Raw genomic sequence first — 13,366 nt, 5'->3', positions numbered from 1 at the left:
TTCCTTATTGTGCTTGTTTAGTTTGAACGACCTGCTGAGCAATATTACCAGTGGTGCATTTGAAGAAACCAAACCTAGAAGATGTGAACCGACTGTCAGATGAACATTAATGTGTCATTATCTCTGAGAAAAATGTTCGTATCTGGCACCCATGTACATAATTTCCACAAATTTGGTGTCCCTTCTCTCCCTTCAACACATTATCCAAGATTTGAATCCAGTTTGGGACTCCTCCGTCTCTAGTTTGCTGTATATGAAAATATTCAAAACATTTCTAATCTCTAGATTACGCGCCACATCCAAACTTGACAAAACAAGAGCTTTGACCGGCCTCACACTGTTGTGAGTGTACACGCACACACGCACACGCGCACACGCACACGCACACGCACACGCACTCATCAGGCGATGGTAAAGGTGATCCAGCTGAGGCGTTCACCTTTTGACCCAGAGGAGATGGATGAACGCTTGAGGATTCCTCGGAGGCAGGTGACTGGGCACAGCTGCAAAGATCACATGTTGAAGTCATTTCAGTGTCACCTCTGTCTGCTCAAAGTCACTTTTAGCTGATCGGGCCAGTCGGGTCTGCACATTTTAACATTGGTGAGACTCATTCCGTCGTCTCTCTTCGTTTCCACACAAATCTTTTTCTGAAATGAAATCACAAAAATGATATATGATTGGATGTTGTTTTGTTTTTTTTCCTTGTTTACATAGTTATGCTAATATTTTACTGTGTGGATCTCTTATCTTACATTTTTTGTGCATTTAAACCCAAACATCAATCTGATCACTTTATTCATGTCAGCGGAACAAAAGATTTCATTAGGTCCCGAGATCGAGCAGAGCAGAGCAAGACCCTATTGGAATGCAAAACATTATTATTATTATTATTATTATTATTATTATTATTATTATTATTATTATGTTTGACTTTTTTTTATACACACAACTCTCAACTGTGCAGATAGTGTGACAACTACAAGGACGTGGCTCCTGCTGATACAGAAGCGACAAAGTTAATATATTTTTAACCAGAGCTCACCAACGTTGGGTGATTTTCACCCAGGAAATTATTGGCATTTGATTGTGTGAATGCTGATTCGGAGAATTAATTGCTTTATTTATTTATTTTTTTTTTTACTTGCTTCAGCTCCTGGAGTCTAACCAATTTGAAACTATATCAAAATGTGCAGCTTTTTTTCTTTCTTTTTTTTTTTTTTTTAGATTTTCTTGCCATGTCGTAACTTTTGCATTTAGACCGTTTAAAATATTTTAACTTTTCCACAATTTTTCCCCCCCAATCTAAACGGATGGGGAATGTTTTTTTTTATTCTTCAGCCTACACCTCTTTAAAACCATAACCAGTTTAAACAATTCAACTTTTAAAACATTCATCTTTTTTAAACTTTTTCACATCTTTTAGACTTATTTTAACATTGAAGCAGATGGATAAAACCCTTTAAACTCCTTACGCCATGCGTTCAGCCAAAGACTTAATTTCAACTTTTAAAACATTGCCACGTCTGTCCACTATTAAAGTGACCTTCTCAGTCGAGAGGACCCGTTCATCTCTGCTTGCAGCTTTAATTCAGATTGAAGTCCTGTTTACACGACAACAGAAAACTTTTGTAGCCTTTGTGGGTCTCTATTTACCCAAAAACGGAGCCACTGGAACCGCAACTTTTCGAAAATGCTGTCTCAGTGTCCGTGAAGCAAATTTTTGAAAACGCTTCTTCAGCGCATGTGCATCACAGCCATCGCAAATAGTTCTGCACATGCTCAGTAGATGGACAATAACAACGTTTGCCTGCACAGTATCATGACTCCCAGTCCATATTGTCTTGGGACTTTGTGGTTTTATGACAGTCACTGTGATAACAATCCAACTTGGTCGCCTGACCACTAGAATGTAACCAACATTGTTTAGTTGTTTTTTTTTATTAATTGAACGTATATGGACTGTTTGCTGATTGTGAAATCGTCATTTATCAACTAGTGTCCGCAAGCGGTACTACAAGCGCTCAGTTTAATATGTTTTTATTTATCAATGCAGTACAAAACTGTAGTCTTTTTCCAGTTGTGTGTGTGTGTGTGTGTGTGTGTGTGTGTGTGTGTGTGTGTGTGTGTGTGTGTGTGTGTGTGTGTGTGTGTGTGTGTGTGTGTGTGTGTGTGTGTGTGTGTGCGCGCGCGCGCTCTTGAGGGCCACTTTGGATTTAAATGGCATTAATGGATCCTCAGCTCTATTCTTAGCCTCAAATCTGTCTCACCCTTCAGGCGTTGACAAGAGCCGTGCCGGAGTCTGGTTAGTGTTGGAGCTTATGGAGGAATAGAAATGTGTGTGTGTATATATATATATATATATATATTTAGCTCATCAGATAGGAAACGCGACTGAAACATGAGGAGTGTGAATGGAGCGGAGCAGGAAGCTGCGCGCATCGATAACTGTTCTCCATAAAGGGACCGCAGCTTACTATTTTCCTTTTTTGTGCGTGTCTCTCTATCTTTTGGGCGACGATCGAAGCCCAAGACGGGGGCGGAAAAGATGCGGACGCGATGAAAGAAACGGTTCAAGTTTCCGATTTTTTCTTTTTGCCGAGTGAAATACAAGAAAGGGAAGAAGGGAGGAAAAAAAAAAGGGAAAACGCGCGGAGGTTGCGTCAGCGAGTCTGTGGACAAAGCCGAGTGAAATCCAGCAGACATCACCTGGTTTCTACCAACTTACACACACGATTCCTGCTGCCTTTTGTGTGTGAGTGTGTTTGGATCAAGAAGACTCGTTAACCCTGCCCCAAGGAAACTAGTCGGTGGAGGAGGAGGAGAGGAGAGGGTGGAGGTCTGAGGGGAGAATCGCTTCAAAGATTGGCTGTCTGCAAAAAAAGAAGCAACTCCGTATTGTTTCTGCATCCGATTCGGTCCGCAGCCCTCCTGAAAACGCCGTCAATTCTGGATTTCATCATCCGATTCCTCTCGTCCAGGATGCGCTTTAAAAGAAACGGCTCCTATACGTTAAATAGGTAAGGCGAGTGTGCGTAAAAATGTGTGCGCAATGCAACTTAGTACAGCGTGTCCGCGTGGAGCAGTGGGAGCGGAGGACTGCACGTTTTTGCTCACATCCCTGTCTCATAAATCACTTTGTCTCGGATTATTCCCATTGATTTTTAACAGCTGCTTTATAGGTTTCTTTTATTGCACTGTAAAATGATCATCGCAACATGCGATGCTTCATCTGCTTTTTGTTTGCGAACTGTTAAGAGTAAATGTCATTTTCCTCCATTTTTAAGTCTTTGTGTGGGGAAAAAAAAAAATACCCCAACAACTTTGTATAGATTTCTCTTGAAATCCAAGTTGAACTCTTAAGTCATGCTGGATGAGATCATGCCATTTGTTTTCCTTGTGTGGGAGCCCTTTTCTCCAGTGTTGCACCCACATGTAATCGAGTCTGTGTGGCTGGATCAAGAGAAACCTGTCTGTCTCGCTTTTAGGGGTTGGGCTCTTTCTTTTGTCTCCCCCCTCTATTTTCCTTTCAGGAAAAAAAAAGTCAGGGATTTAAACTTTTGTGTCTCATTTTCACTGGCTCTTTTTTGTTTTGCTTGTTTTAATTTCCCAACTTGAGGTTTCATCGCTTTGCTACTCGATATGTGTTCAGCATCTTTATTCCCCTCCTAACCCACTTTCTGCGACCGCCATTCATGTCCCCGGTGTTTTTAAACCTGGTCACGAGTCTGGACTTTCCCCTACTTGCTGCTCGTCTCTTTTTCTCACCCACATTGTGTCTATCTGTTCAAGTCACAAGTTCATGTGAATTAAAAAAAAAAAAAAGCCTCTTTGTTTTTTTTGGGTTTCTTTTTGTCTGATTCAACCTTGTTTCTTGCGGATGTCTTGCTTTTATAGTCGGGTCTGGATATTCGCGATAAGACTCGCGGGATTGGGGAAGTTTCGAACAATAAATCGCGTTATATTGTTGAAAGTGACAGTTTGATTTAATGGCAGTTTGGCTTCTTCCACTTTTCCACCGACACTCCTCTTCCCGTTTCGCCTTGTTACAGAGCACATGGCTTTCCGCAGTGCTTGACACACGAAAAACCCACATCCTGATTCGCAGCACAAAGGGAGGTCGTGGGTGCCAAAGCTTGGCCGCATGGCTCGCTCCATCACAGGGTTGAAAATGCAAGAACGGTGTTATCACTGCATACACCCTCTTCCTGCCCTTTTGTTTCCACTTAGGAAGCAGGTGCAGTGAAATAAAAAATAAAAGGGAATAAAAAGAAAGTGTGTGTAACAACCCACCTCTGTGATCATTAGGTGTACGTGAGGGAGTCGCGTGTCATACCCTGCTTTGACGGTGTGTGTGCAGGTGAGGGATGAGGTAATTACACAGTGAAGGCGGGAGGCCTGTTAGCTGGAGCTCCTGGTGACGGTCTGCTGGGGAGCAGCAGGAGGAAGAGGAGGATGAGGAGAAGATGCTGGAGGGATGACGTCAGTGGATGTAGAAGAAGGCTTGCTGGGCTGCTGCAGTTCTTCTTTGTCAATTTGAAAACAAAAACTAGAAGCGAAGGAGTAGCAGAGAGGGTTCAGCTTGTGTCTCGTCCTGCAGGTTAGGTGAGGATTTCAACCCGTTCAGGTTACTTTTAATAAACATCACTCATTTCAGTGCTGCTCTGATGAGTCAGCAACTATATGGGGGGGGGGGGGGAGCAAAACTGTCCCCTTTGCAGTTGTTACATAACTGCTATCCTCTGAAGGTGACAGTCGCCCCTGCTCCTGTTCGCTCCGTCTTTTATTCCTGGCAGGCTGCAGTGGTTTGTTGTCACTGAACAGCTGAGTGGAGTTAGCCTGTTTGACATTGAACGTCGGCGGACTCGGACGCCTTCTTCTCGGTCTGTTAATCCCGTGTTTGTCGTGTTGTGGAGTCCCTGCGGCACACATCGATCAGCACACTGCGGTTTCTGCTTCGTTCCAGCGTGTTTTGATCTGCGAGGAGGTGAATGGCAAAGAGCAAAAGGAAGTGATTGCTTTCATTTAATGATGCAGGAAAGAGAGAAAGAGATGTAACGAGGCCTATCACTCACTTTGCCCTTCACCTTATTTGCCCACAGTACAAGCGGAGCACTCTGCAGTGATTGGCTCACTTCCTGGGGGCTTGCCTCCGCACTCCCCCCTCCCTCACCAAAGCTCTGCATCATTTGAGTGAATGAAGAGTCATGGATAAAATATATATGAGCCCGTGTACATCCTGTCCTGCGCGCTTATTCCTGCGTTTAGCTCCACCACGGTGTTGACACAAGTTGATTATTAGCCATCTGCCTGAAAGGTTGCATGTCACCTGCAACGCAAAAGAACGGAGAGGTTGTCGTCTCGCGGCACTAAATATTCCGGGATTTGTCTGAGAGTCAGATTTAGCAAACAGAGCATGTTTGGTCTGAGTGATGGGTGGAGATAAGGATGTTTAGTCCTTGTTTAGGATGTATACAGATGGTTTAGATTGCTGTCTCTCAGGGGTTGTTTCCTCCTCCTCTCTCTCTCTCTCTCTTTCTCTTTCTCCATGTCCCTTGCTGTCTCTCTCCCCTGCAGTCCACTCTGTACTGCCCAGCAGTCAGCAGTTTGTTTATGGGACTCTGTTTGCCAAGCTAATCTTCCCGCCTTTCAAGTGGGAGCCAGCAAGTGAGAGAGTGAGCGAGGGAGAGCGAGCGAGCGAGCGAGGGAGGGAGAGAGGGAGGTAGGTAGAGAGAGAGCAAGAGTGTGAAAGTGAGGCAGCCGAGTTGCAGTAGTTGGAAGGGAGAGAGAAAGAGAAGCGTGTCCAGAGAAGTGTGTCTGGTTTTGTGAATGATTTCTCAGCCTGCGTGCACGAAGTTCGTCCGACGCCGTTAAAAGTCGAAGGTTGTTCAAGCGGACGCGTGATCCCTGCTATGCTGGAGCTGGGAGCAGTTTTCATCCGGGTGCACCTGTAGCCGAGAGGAGCGAGCGAGGACGGAGGTGCGGCGGGTCGGAGCATCGTCACCTGGGCTCTGCTTCATCACCTGCCGGATGGGGGTTCTGGTGTGCTGCGACTGCTTCTTCTATAGGTAGTCCCTCCATCTCTCCCTCTTCCCTGCCGTCTGTTTGTTGACATTGTGCAAGTCGTTAACTTTCCGCGACTTGCATTTTCAGACTTTCGTCGCCCTCTCCCACTGACCTGCCTCGTCACTCCGTTGCTCGTTTGTTCGCTCTCTGTTTTTGTGCCGCGGTTCGCGGGAGACATTTGAGGACAGCGCTGCTGGAGCAGGCAGAGATTTAGCTGTAGTCAGACACAAGGGGTGTCTTGAATGGTGAGAGGAGGAGGAGGAGGAGGAGGCAGGGAGCTGCGGACACAGGGATGGCGATGGCATTCATCCAGCCTCCTATAGGTGACCGAGGAGGAGGAGGAGGAGGAGCATGAGATATAGCTGGTTACTGGCTTTGTTTTGATGGTTGGTTAGGACTAGTTTGCAATGAAATGGATCACAGCCAAATAGCAGTTAATGGGTCAAGCTTGCTGAACTTTTCCCTTCACCCTGCTATGTGCCCCTTCTGTCTGGACACTATGTTCTCTTAGAAACTGTCAGATATGTGTTGTTGTTTTTGTTCCTCCCTTTCTTTTCAGTTTTTTGCCCTTTTGCAGAGCATCAGATTTAACAGACTTTTCACTCTCTTTAAACATTTACTTTGCCATTTGGCCTGACGGAGCTGTCCTGTGTCCCAACTTGCTTTGAAAACCTGACGGTGGGACTGGCACCCAGTTAGCCATTTATTATGCTTGAGAGAGAGGCTCAAGATGATTTAGGTTAGGCGCTCTGGCTGCAAGGATCCGGCTCGCCTCGCTTGTGGTTGTGGGTTTATCCAGTCAGAGCGTGACTTAAGTGCTGTAAAGTCTCTAAATATAACTTTTTGGTCCTAAAGGAGCGTTTTTATGGTAAGGGTAAAATTGTAGCCTTAGCATAGAGACGCACACAGCACAGCTGGATTGGATTAGGCCTCGCCATGATTCAAGACTTTGTTTACACTTCGCTGCTACTCTTAGTATGAAGAACAGCCGGCCGTTTGTGTGCGCGTCATGTAAATCCGAGGCTCCACATGTGCTAAACTCTTGCTGAAACACACACAGAAGCCTTGTGAAGGCAGGACTTGTGCCAGAAGTACTTGCGTTTATTTCTCCCCCAGCCGCAATCAAGGCGGGGCGGGACCTGGACCAGTGCACTGATGTCTCACTGGCTCATTAAGCCGAAATGGGCCGTCAGGTCTATTTTTAGCATTCCCCTTCCCTCAGCAGCTGCATCAACCAATCAGATTGCACGGTGGTGATGTTGTGCGCCTTAATTGATGTGCGTTTTTGGAGGCACACCCATCTGAACGGGTCCTCGTTGACCTCGGCTCGGGCCTGCCCTCTGCCTCCCGAGCTCTGGTGTTTCAGCTTTCAACAGTAGCATTGTGTGGAACAGAAAGTTCTGCCAGCAGAACGTCAGACACGGGCCAACTCCGATGTCCATCATCCTGTTTAGAACAGGACAGCTGAATAGTGTACCTTCGCAGGCTATAAAATTAAGTTTAATTTCTTGGGCTCCGTGTTATGCGTTTCTACAGCAGTGACCTTTCCACAGAGGTGAGTCTGAGGAGAATAGACTGCACCAGCCGAGTACTGGAGGTTTACATTGACTATCCAGCGTCTTTCAAGAAAATGCATTGGTATAATTAAAAAATGTTTTTAGTTGATTAGTCATTTTAAATGACCATTAGTCTTTTACTTACGTACTAATTTAGCTTCTGTTTATAGCAGTAGTTTGAGCTGTTTGTAAATATCTTTCATGATATCTTACAGGAACATGGAAACAGAAACGGAACCAAAATGGATTTTCAATTTAATGTTTATTAGAATTTGCAACAGAATGTTCCTTATGGCATTCTTAGTTTATGACCTTGAATATACTCAATGGTTGTGGAAGTGGGTAGAATCGATGTCCACTATGTTTTCCTCATGTTTTTGTTGACATAATTTACCAATCTAGTTGGGATTTAAGTTTCAGCTATTCCCTTTAGAGACCAAACATATTCTTCTCACAACAAAAAGTCCCAAGTTGAAATGACTGTCGTCTTTCAGTGCCTATATGTGAAAAAGAAAGCATAAAATAGCTTTTTTTACTGGTTTTATTGACAATTGAGACTATAAAATATGTTCTTAGATCAGATTTGGGCATTGCCCATTTGTATGCTGCCATCTCTGAGATTATTCAACTGAGGAGTCATGTGGGAAGAAAACTCTGAATCCAAAAGTTTTGAGCTTTCACGTGGAGTCTTGAGTACTCTGCTGCTACATTTAAACATCCATTGAACTTCAGTTTGGTACCTCAGTAATTAATTCATTGAAGTATTTCCATGTGCAACTGGTGGCAGACCCGGGGGGGTCACACAGGAAGATTACTACAGTTCTGCTCAGACTGAGTTTATCATGTGGCCTCTTGGCAAAATTATTTGCACAGTGTCTTTCAGATGGACTTTCAGCCTTGTCAGCCCATTGAGAGTTCTCTCTGGTGATGTGCATCGTCACGTGTGAACTCATTTCCATACACACACACACACACACACACACACACACACACACACACACACACACACGAGATCGATTTTCCAGGACCTCCTCCAGCAGTCCCGAGACAACTGCTGCATTCGGGGTTGAATCTTGGGTCAGGTTTTCATCCAGCTCCAGTCTACAGGCATGTTAAAGACTTTAAGATTTGGCAATCTCTCCTCCATACACGTGTGCTGTATTACTGGGGGAAATTGTCCCTATTTTCCCCCTCGGTTATGGAGTGTAATGTATCCAGAAGATATATTGTTGTTGACATGTTGCTGGAAAACAGCCACATTCAGCCTCGTATGTGCGAGCGCTTGCAGCGGATCAGTGAGTAAACTTTACACTGTGTGGTGTCGAACAATAGCTCCGAGTGTGTCGTCGCACTGTGTGTTGTTCTCGCAGAGCGGGCTCTGCTGGCTGCCATGTGTGTCTCATTAGGCTATCTTTGGCCAGGCTGAGATGCGCAACGCCGTTCTCCACAGATGAACCCCTGCAATCCCTCCTCCTCAGCCAGACAGGTCCCGATCAAATCAGTGCGCAAATCTTTCAGGAGAGTTTGGTCACACTGCACATGGCAATGACTTATTACACAGAAATCTCCTTAAACCAGGGTCTATTAAAAGCTTTGCCTGGAGGTATTGGATGACATGATTTCCTGTGGTGACTGTGCTGTACAGTAGAGCTGATTTGTCATTCTGGCTGTAGAAAAAAAATAGCTTGGGACAGAAAAACCAAACTGCAAGTTCAGCTCTTTAATTTTAAATGAAGGAATTGATGGTCTAATGAGGACCTTATTCTAGGAAGATGTTCTTTCTATTAATATTTGCTTTTCCGTCATACTGTGTAATCAGGTCTCCACCATGCAGCCCAAATTGTGTTTGTTGTATACAACTCTAGTCAAACAAATGAGGCATGTATTTTGAGTTCAGAATTTTGTTTTAATTTCATCGGCAACTATCTAATAAACATTTAATCTAAGCTACTCGGACATGCCCCCTCCGAGTCTTAATGCATCATAAACCTCATTTGCAAGTGAAACTGCAAAACTTTCATTGACTTTTGGGTGTTTGTTTATATGACAGCGGTGCTCTTAAAGCGCAACTTTTTGAAACCAGCTCCCACTCTGTCTCCCCGTAAAGCGCCCTGTCAGAGATGTCTCGCTTTACTCGGCATGTCCTACGTCAGACTCTGCTGGGTCAGTCACAGCACACGAGGCAAGGCCCCTCGGTCTTGCTTGAATTTACCGACCGTCCTTCTCGACTGTCACCTGCCGCGGAGTCGCTGCAGAGGGCAGACCTCACACACGAGGCCAGTTGCATAACACTGTGTGTGTGTGTGTGTGTGTGTGTGTGTGTGTGTGTGTGTGTGTGTGTGTGTGTGTGTGTGTGTGTGTGTGTGTGTGTGTGTGTGTGTGTGTGTGTGTGTGTGTGTGTGTGTGTGTGTGTGTGTGTGTGTGTGTGTGTGTGTGTGTGTGTGTGTGTGTGTGTGTGTGTGTGTGTGTGTGTGTGTGTGTGTGTGTGTGTGTGTGTGTGTGTGTGTGTGTGTGTGTGTGTGTGTGTGTGTGTGTGTGTGTCCTCTGTTCTGCTGGCTCAGGGGGAGGCAAAAGAGATGGCCTTGCACTAACCTCACCTCCGCATTTAGATCCTCCCAAGTCAGCACAGCCGCAGTCAGGCTCACAGTCGAATAAAAAGAGCGGCGCCTGATCTTCCCGTTAATTAAACAACTTCCCTGAGCTGAAATGTCTGCAGGAGTGAAACTTAAAGTAAACTGCAAAGACACTGAATCGGTTCTTCACAGCTGAGCGATTGGTTGCCTGTGTGTGGCAGCAGGTGTCCTGTTCGCAGGGAAAAGACGTGTTACAGCTGTGTGGTGGCCCATTGGGCACCTGCTTAATGCTTTCATTTGTTTTTCTTTTAGTTGGAAGGTCGGTCAGGTGGCAGGAAAAGGGTTAGACCGAATCCACGACCGAAACGACACACCCGGGGGCTTTTGTGTGTGCTGTGAAGGTGGCAGAGAAAGTGGTCGTGGTCGCTGCGGCAGCCCGTCGCTTTTGCCCATTCAACCTCTGGGGAAACGAGAGGCCCGAATGAAGGGAGCCAGGAAGTGCCTGGGCGCCTCACTTCCTGTTTATCAGACTTATCCCAAGCTAGGGTGAGAGGAGAGGGGAGGGGTGGTCTGGGTTGCCTAATTAAACTGAGAAAGATGGTGGTGAGTAGGTAAAGTTTCCTCACGCACACACTCTTGCCTGCATGGTCGTGTAATTATCTCCGCGCTGCAGTGCTTCTGGAAGCTTGTGCCCCCATCATTTATTTCAGCTATCTACCATCTGACATGGCGCTGTTACCGAGGACAGAGTGAGAGAGGAAGGCAAAGGAGGTTATAAGTAGCCTCCAGAACGCCAGCGTTTTTCAAAGTGCAGATTGTGATATTAAAGAGTGCAGCTGGATCTCGCTTACGTCACCTTGAGTCGTGAGTCCCACACGCTTGCTGAACTCCATCCGTGTGGGCCTATATTTAATCAGAGTTGCAGCGGTGAGCGCGTGGCTCTGGAGCGATGCTGCAGAGTGCTGACTGCGGCATGTTCTGAGGCAGCATTCATAACATTTATTACAATCACTTTGAGAACTTTGCAGGTTCTCGGCCAAATGAGGACGGACCTCAAATGCCCTTTTGTACCACTGGAAGTCTTCTGCGTGCCTGCCTGCCAGCTACCAGGCTCAATTACATTTAGGATTCGATGATAAATCACAGTAGAATTTGACTTTTTAGTATCACCACTTAAAGATTACTGCGCAGCATCAACTTGCGTTAACAAATATCTTCCAGATGCAGCAGTGCCAGTCGGTTTTATGCCAGCGAAAACAAAACAGAACAGAAGGCAGAAATGTTTCTTTTTTTTTTAACACGAGTCTGATGTAAACTAAAAAGTGTGTATGGAAACAACCGAAAACATGCTTTCTAAAGGGTCTGGCAATACTGTGTGCCCATTTCCTTTGGTGTTGTACTCCATCCAGTAATTAGGTAGGATTTGACCTTGTCTGTAGTTTTTAGTCAGTAAAGACTTGATAGAACTTTACCACTTTATTTGTTACCAAAGATATTTTCAGTGCAGCCTCAGTGCTTGGAGCAATCAAAATAAATACAATATAATAGTAATAGGTGTAGAGATGTACTAAGAAACATACACAGGTCCTCGGCTCTAGGAGCCAGTGATCTCATTGGCTCATAAACGGATCAGATTATTTTGGTCTCATCAGATCTCATCCGTTAACGCAGGATCTGTGGAGACCGGAAGAAGACGCTATCATCAGCACTCGTCAGTGAAACGAAGGGTCGCAAGTGTCTCTACATCCGGGACATGTATTGATCTGACCTCTCTTGTGTGTCCTTTTTGTCCATCTCTCCTTTATTTTGCCATTGTTATTCCGGCGGCAGCTGCCTCCGCCCACTTCCCTCTCTTCCGCATTGACGTACCATCTGTGGATGTCGGGCCTGCATTGTGTTTGGCTCCACATGTGTTGAGAGGAATGGTTTTCCAAGAGGAGAGGAGTAGATGTTGCACTGTATGTGCATTTAAAAGTTCTTTCAGTGTCCATTTGCATGACTCAGTAGTTTCTTTGGACGGTCTGCAAGCCAACAGAAGGTGTACTGTAAATGTGACTCCCTGGCTGAGGCCTTCACTGAGGTTTCACTGTCATCCCAGTAATGCTCCAGAGGAGGGAAAACATGGGTGGTCGGCTCAGGAATTTCCATAACATTTGCTGCTCATTTTTGTCTTTTATCTTCTCTCCTCCTCAGTCCTCGGCCCCGCTTACGCGACGTTTTAAAGTGCAAATGCAGAACTTCCGTTGCCTTTTTGGTGTCCGTTTACAAGATGACGACGATTGGAGCCCCTGATAATGCACATTTCTGAAAACGACTCCCAAGGTGTAACTTTACAAAAATGATCCGACTGCATCGTCATGTGAACGTCTGAAAACGCTCGGGCTCCGTCAGTGTGTAAATGGTGGAAACGCTACTACTGCGCATCACACCGCGGCTGTACTGACAGATATTCTGCTCATGTGCAAGTAGCTGGTCAATAACAACAATGGTGGTGCAAAAACGATGCATTTTCACTTGAAATGATGTTGTGTACATGCGGCCCCAATGTGCTGTGGCTACCTCCCTGTCACACCACCAACATGATGTAGCATCGCCACGCCTTTGCTCACCGTTTCCCCCCTGATTAACCTCCAGAGATTTACACACTCTGACACCTTTACATTATTGTCGTCGCTCATTGCCGGATCCGAAAAAAACTGCTGATCTCAGCTCGTGTGTGATGTAACCGCGCTCTGTAGTTAAGCAAACCGTTGCTGCCTTTTGTTTTTGAGCTGCTGCTGCTGTTTGGTGTCCCTGTTGTTGTTGTTGTTGTTGTTACGGGTGGATGTCGCCGGTGGTTCAGGCGAGCTCGCCTTCCTTCCCAGTGTCCTCCTCGGAGCGATGAGACTTCCTCTCCGGTTCCACGAACACAGTCTTGCATTAACTTAGTCTGTACACCTCTAAGCCGATTAGAGGTTAAAGAGAGTTAAAGAGACTCACACAGCACGGCATCCCACAGGGACCACGGACTCGCCCGTGTTCACCACCACTTTGGTTCCAAGCCCCTTAATCTTTTCACCTCCGTCACTCACTCGCCTGTCCTCACCTCTTTGCATGTGCCTGGGCGTGACTGCTTCCCGTGCCTTCATCACTCTCCAAGTTAATCAAACGCACACAATGGAGCAGAGTTTC

General features: G+C 45.7%; 1 protein-coding gene across 3 annotated transcripts in view; it reads left to right on the top strand.

Annotated features, from left to right (window-relative positions):
* Positions 1-13,366, top strand: part of mob2a (MOB kinase activator 2a) — a 65,522-nt gene that overhangs the window by 24,962 nt on the left and 27,194 nt on the right. Inside the window, exon 1 of one of the 3 annotated variants that reach the window (XM_080475101.1) lies at positions 2,380-3,020. The exons of 1 other annotated variant lie outside the window; for it this stretch is intronic. In XM_080475101.1, coding sequence (XP_080331227.1) covers positions 2,983-3,020 — 38 coding nt within the window. In that variant the 5' untranslated portion in view covers positions 2,380-2,982. Of the gene's footprint in view, positions 1-2,379; positions 3,021-5,575; positions 6,069-13,366 lie in introns of those variants that run through there. One more of the 3 variants, XM_080475102.1, reaches the window with a different exon arrangement.

Source organism: Lipophrys pholis (assembly GCF_963383615.2).
Source record: "Lipophrys pholis genome assembly, chromosome: 11".
Lineage (NCBI taxonomy): Eukaryota > Metazoa > Chordata > Actinopteri > Blenniiformes > Blenniidae > Lipophrys > Lipophrys pholis.
This window is presented reverse-complemented; position numbering and strand designations above follow the sequence as displayed.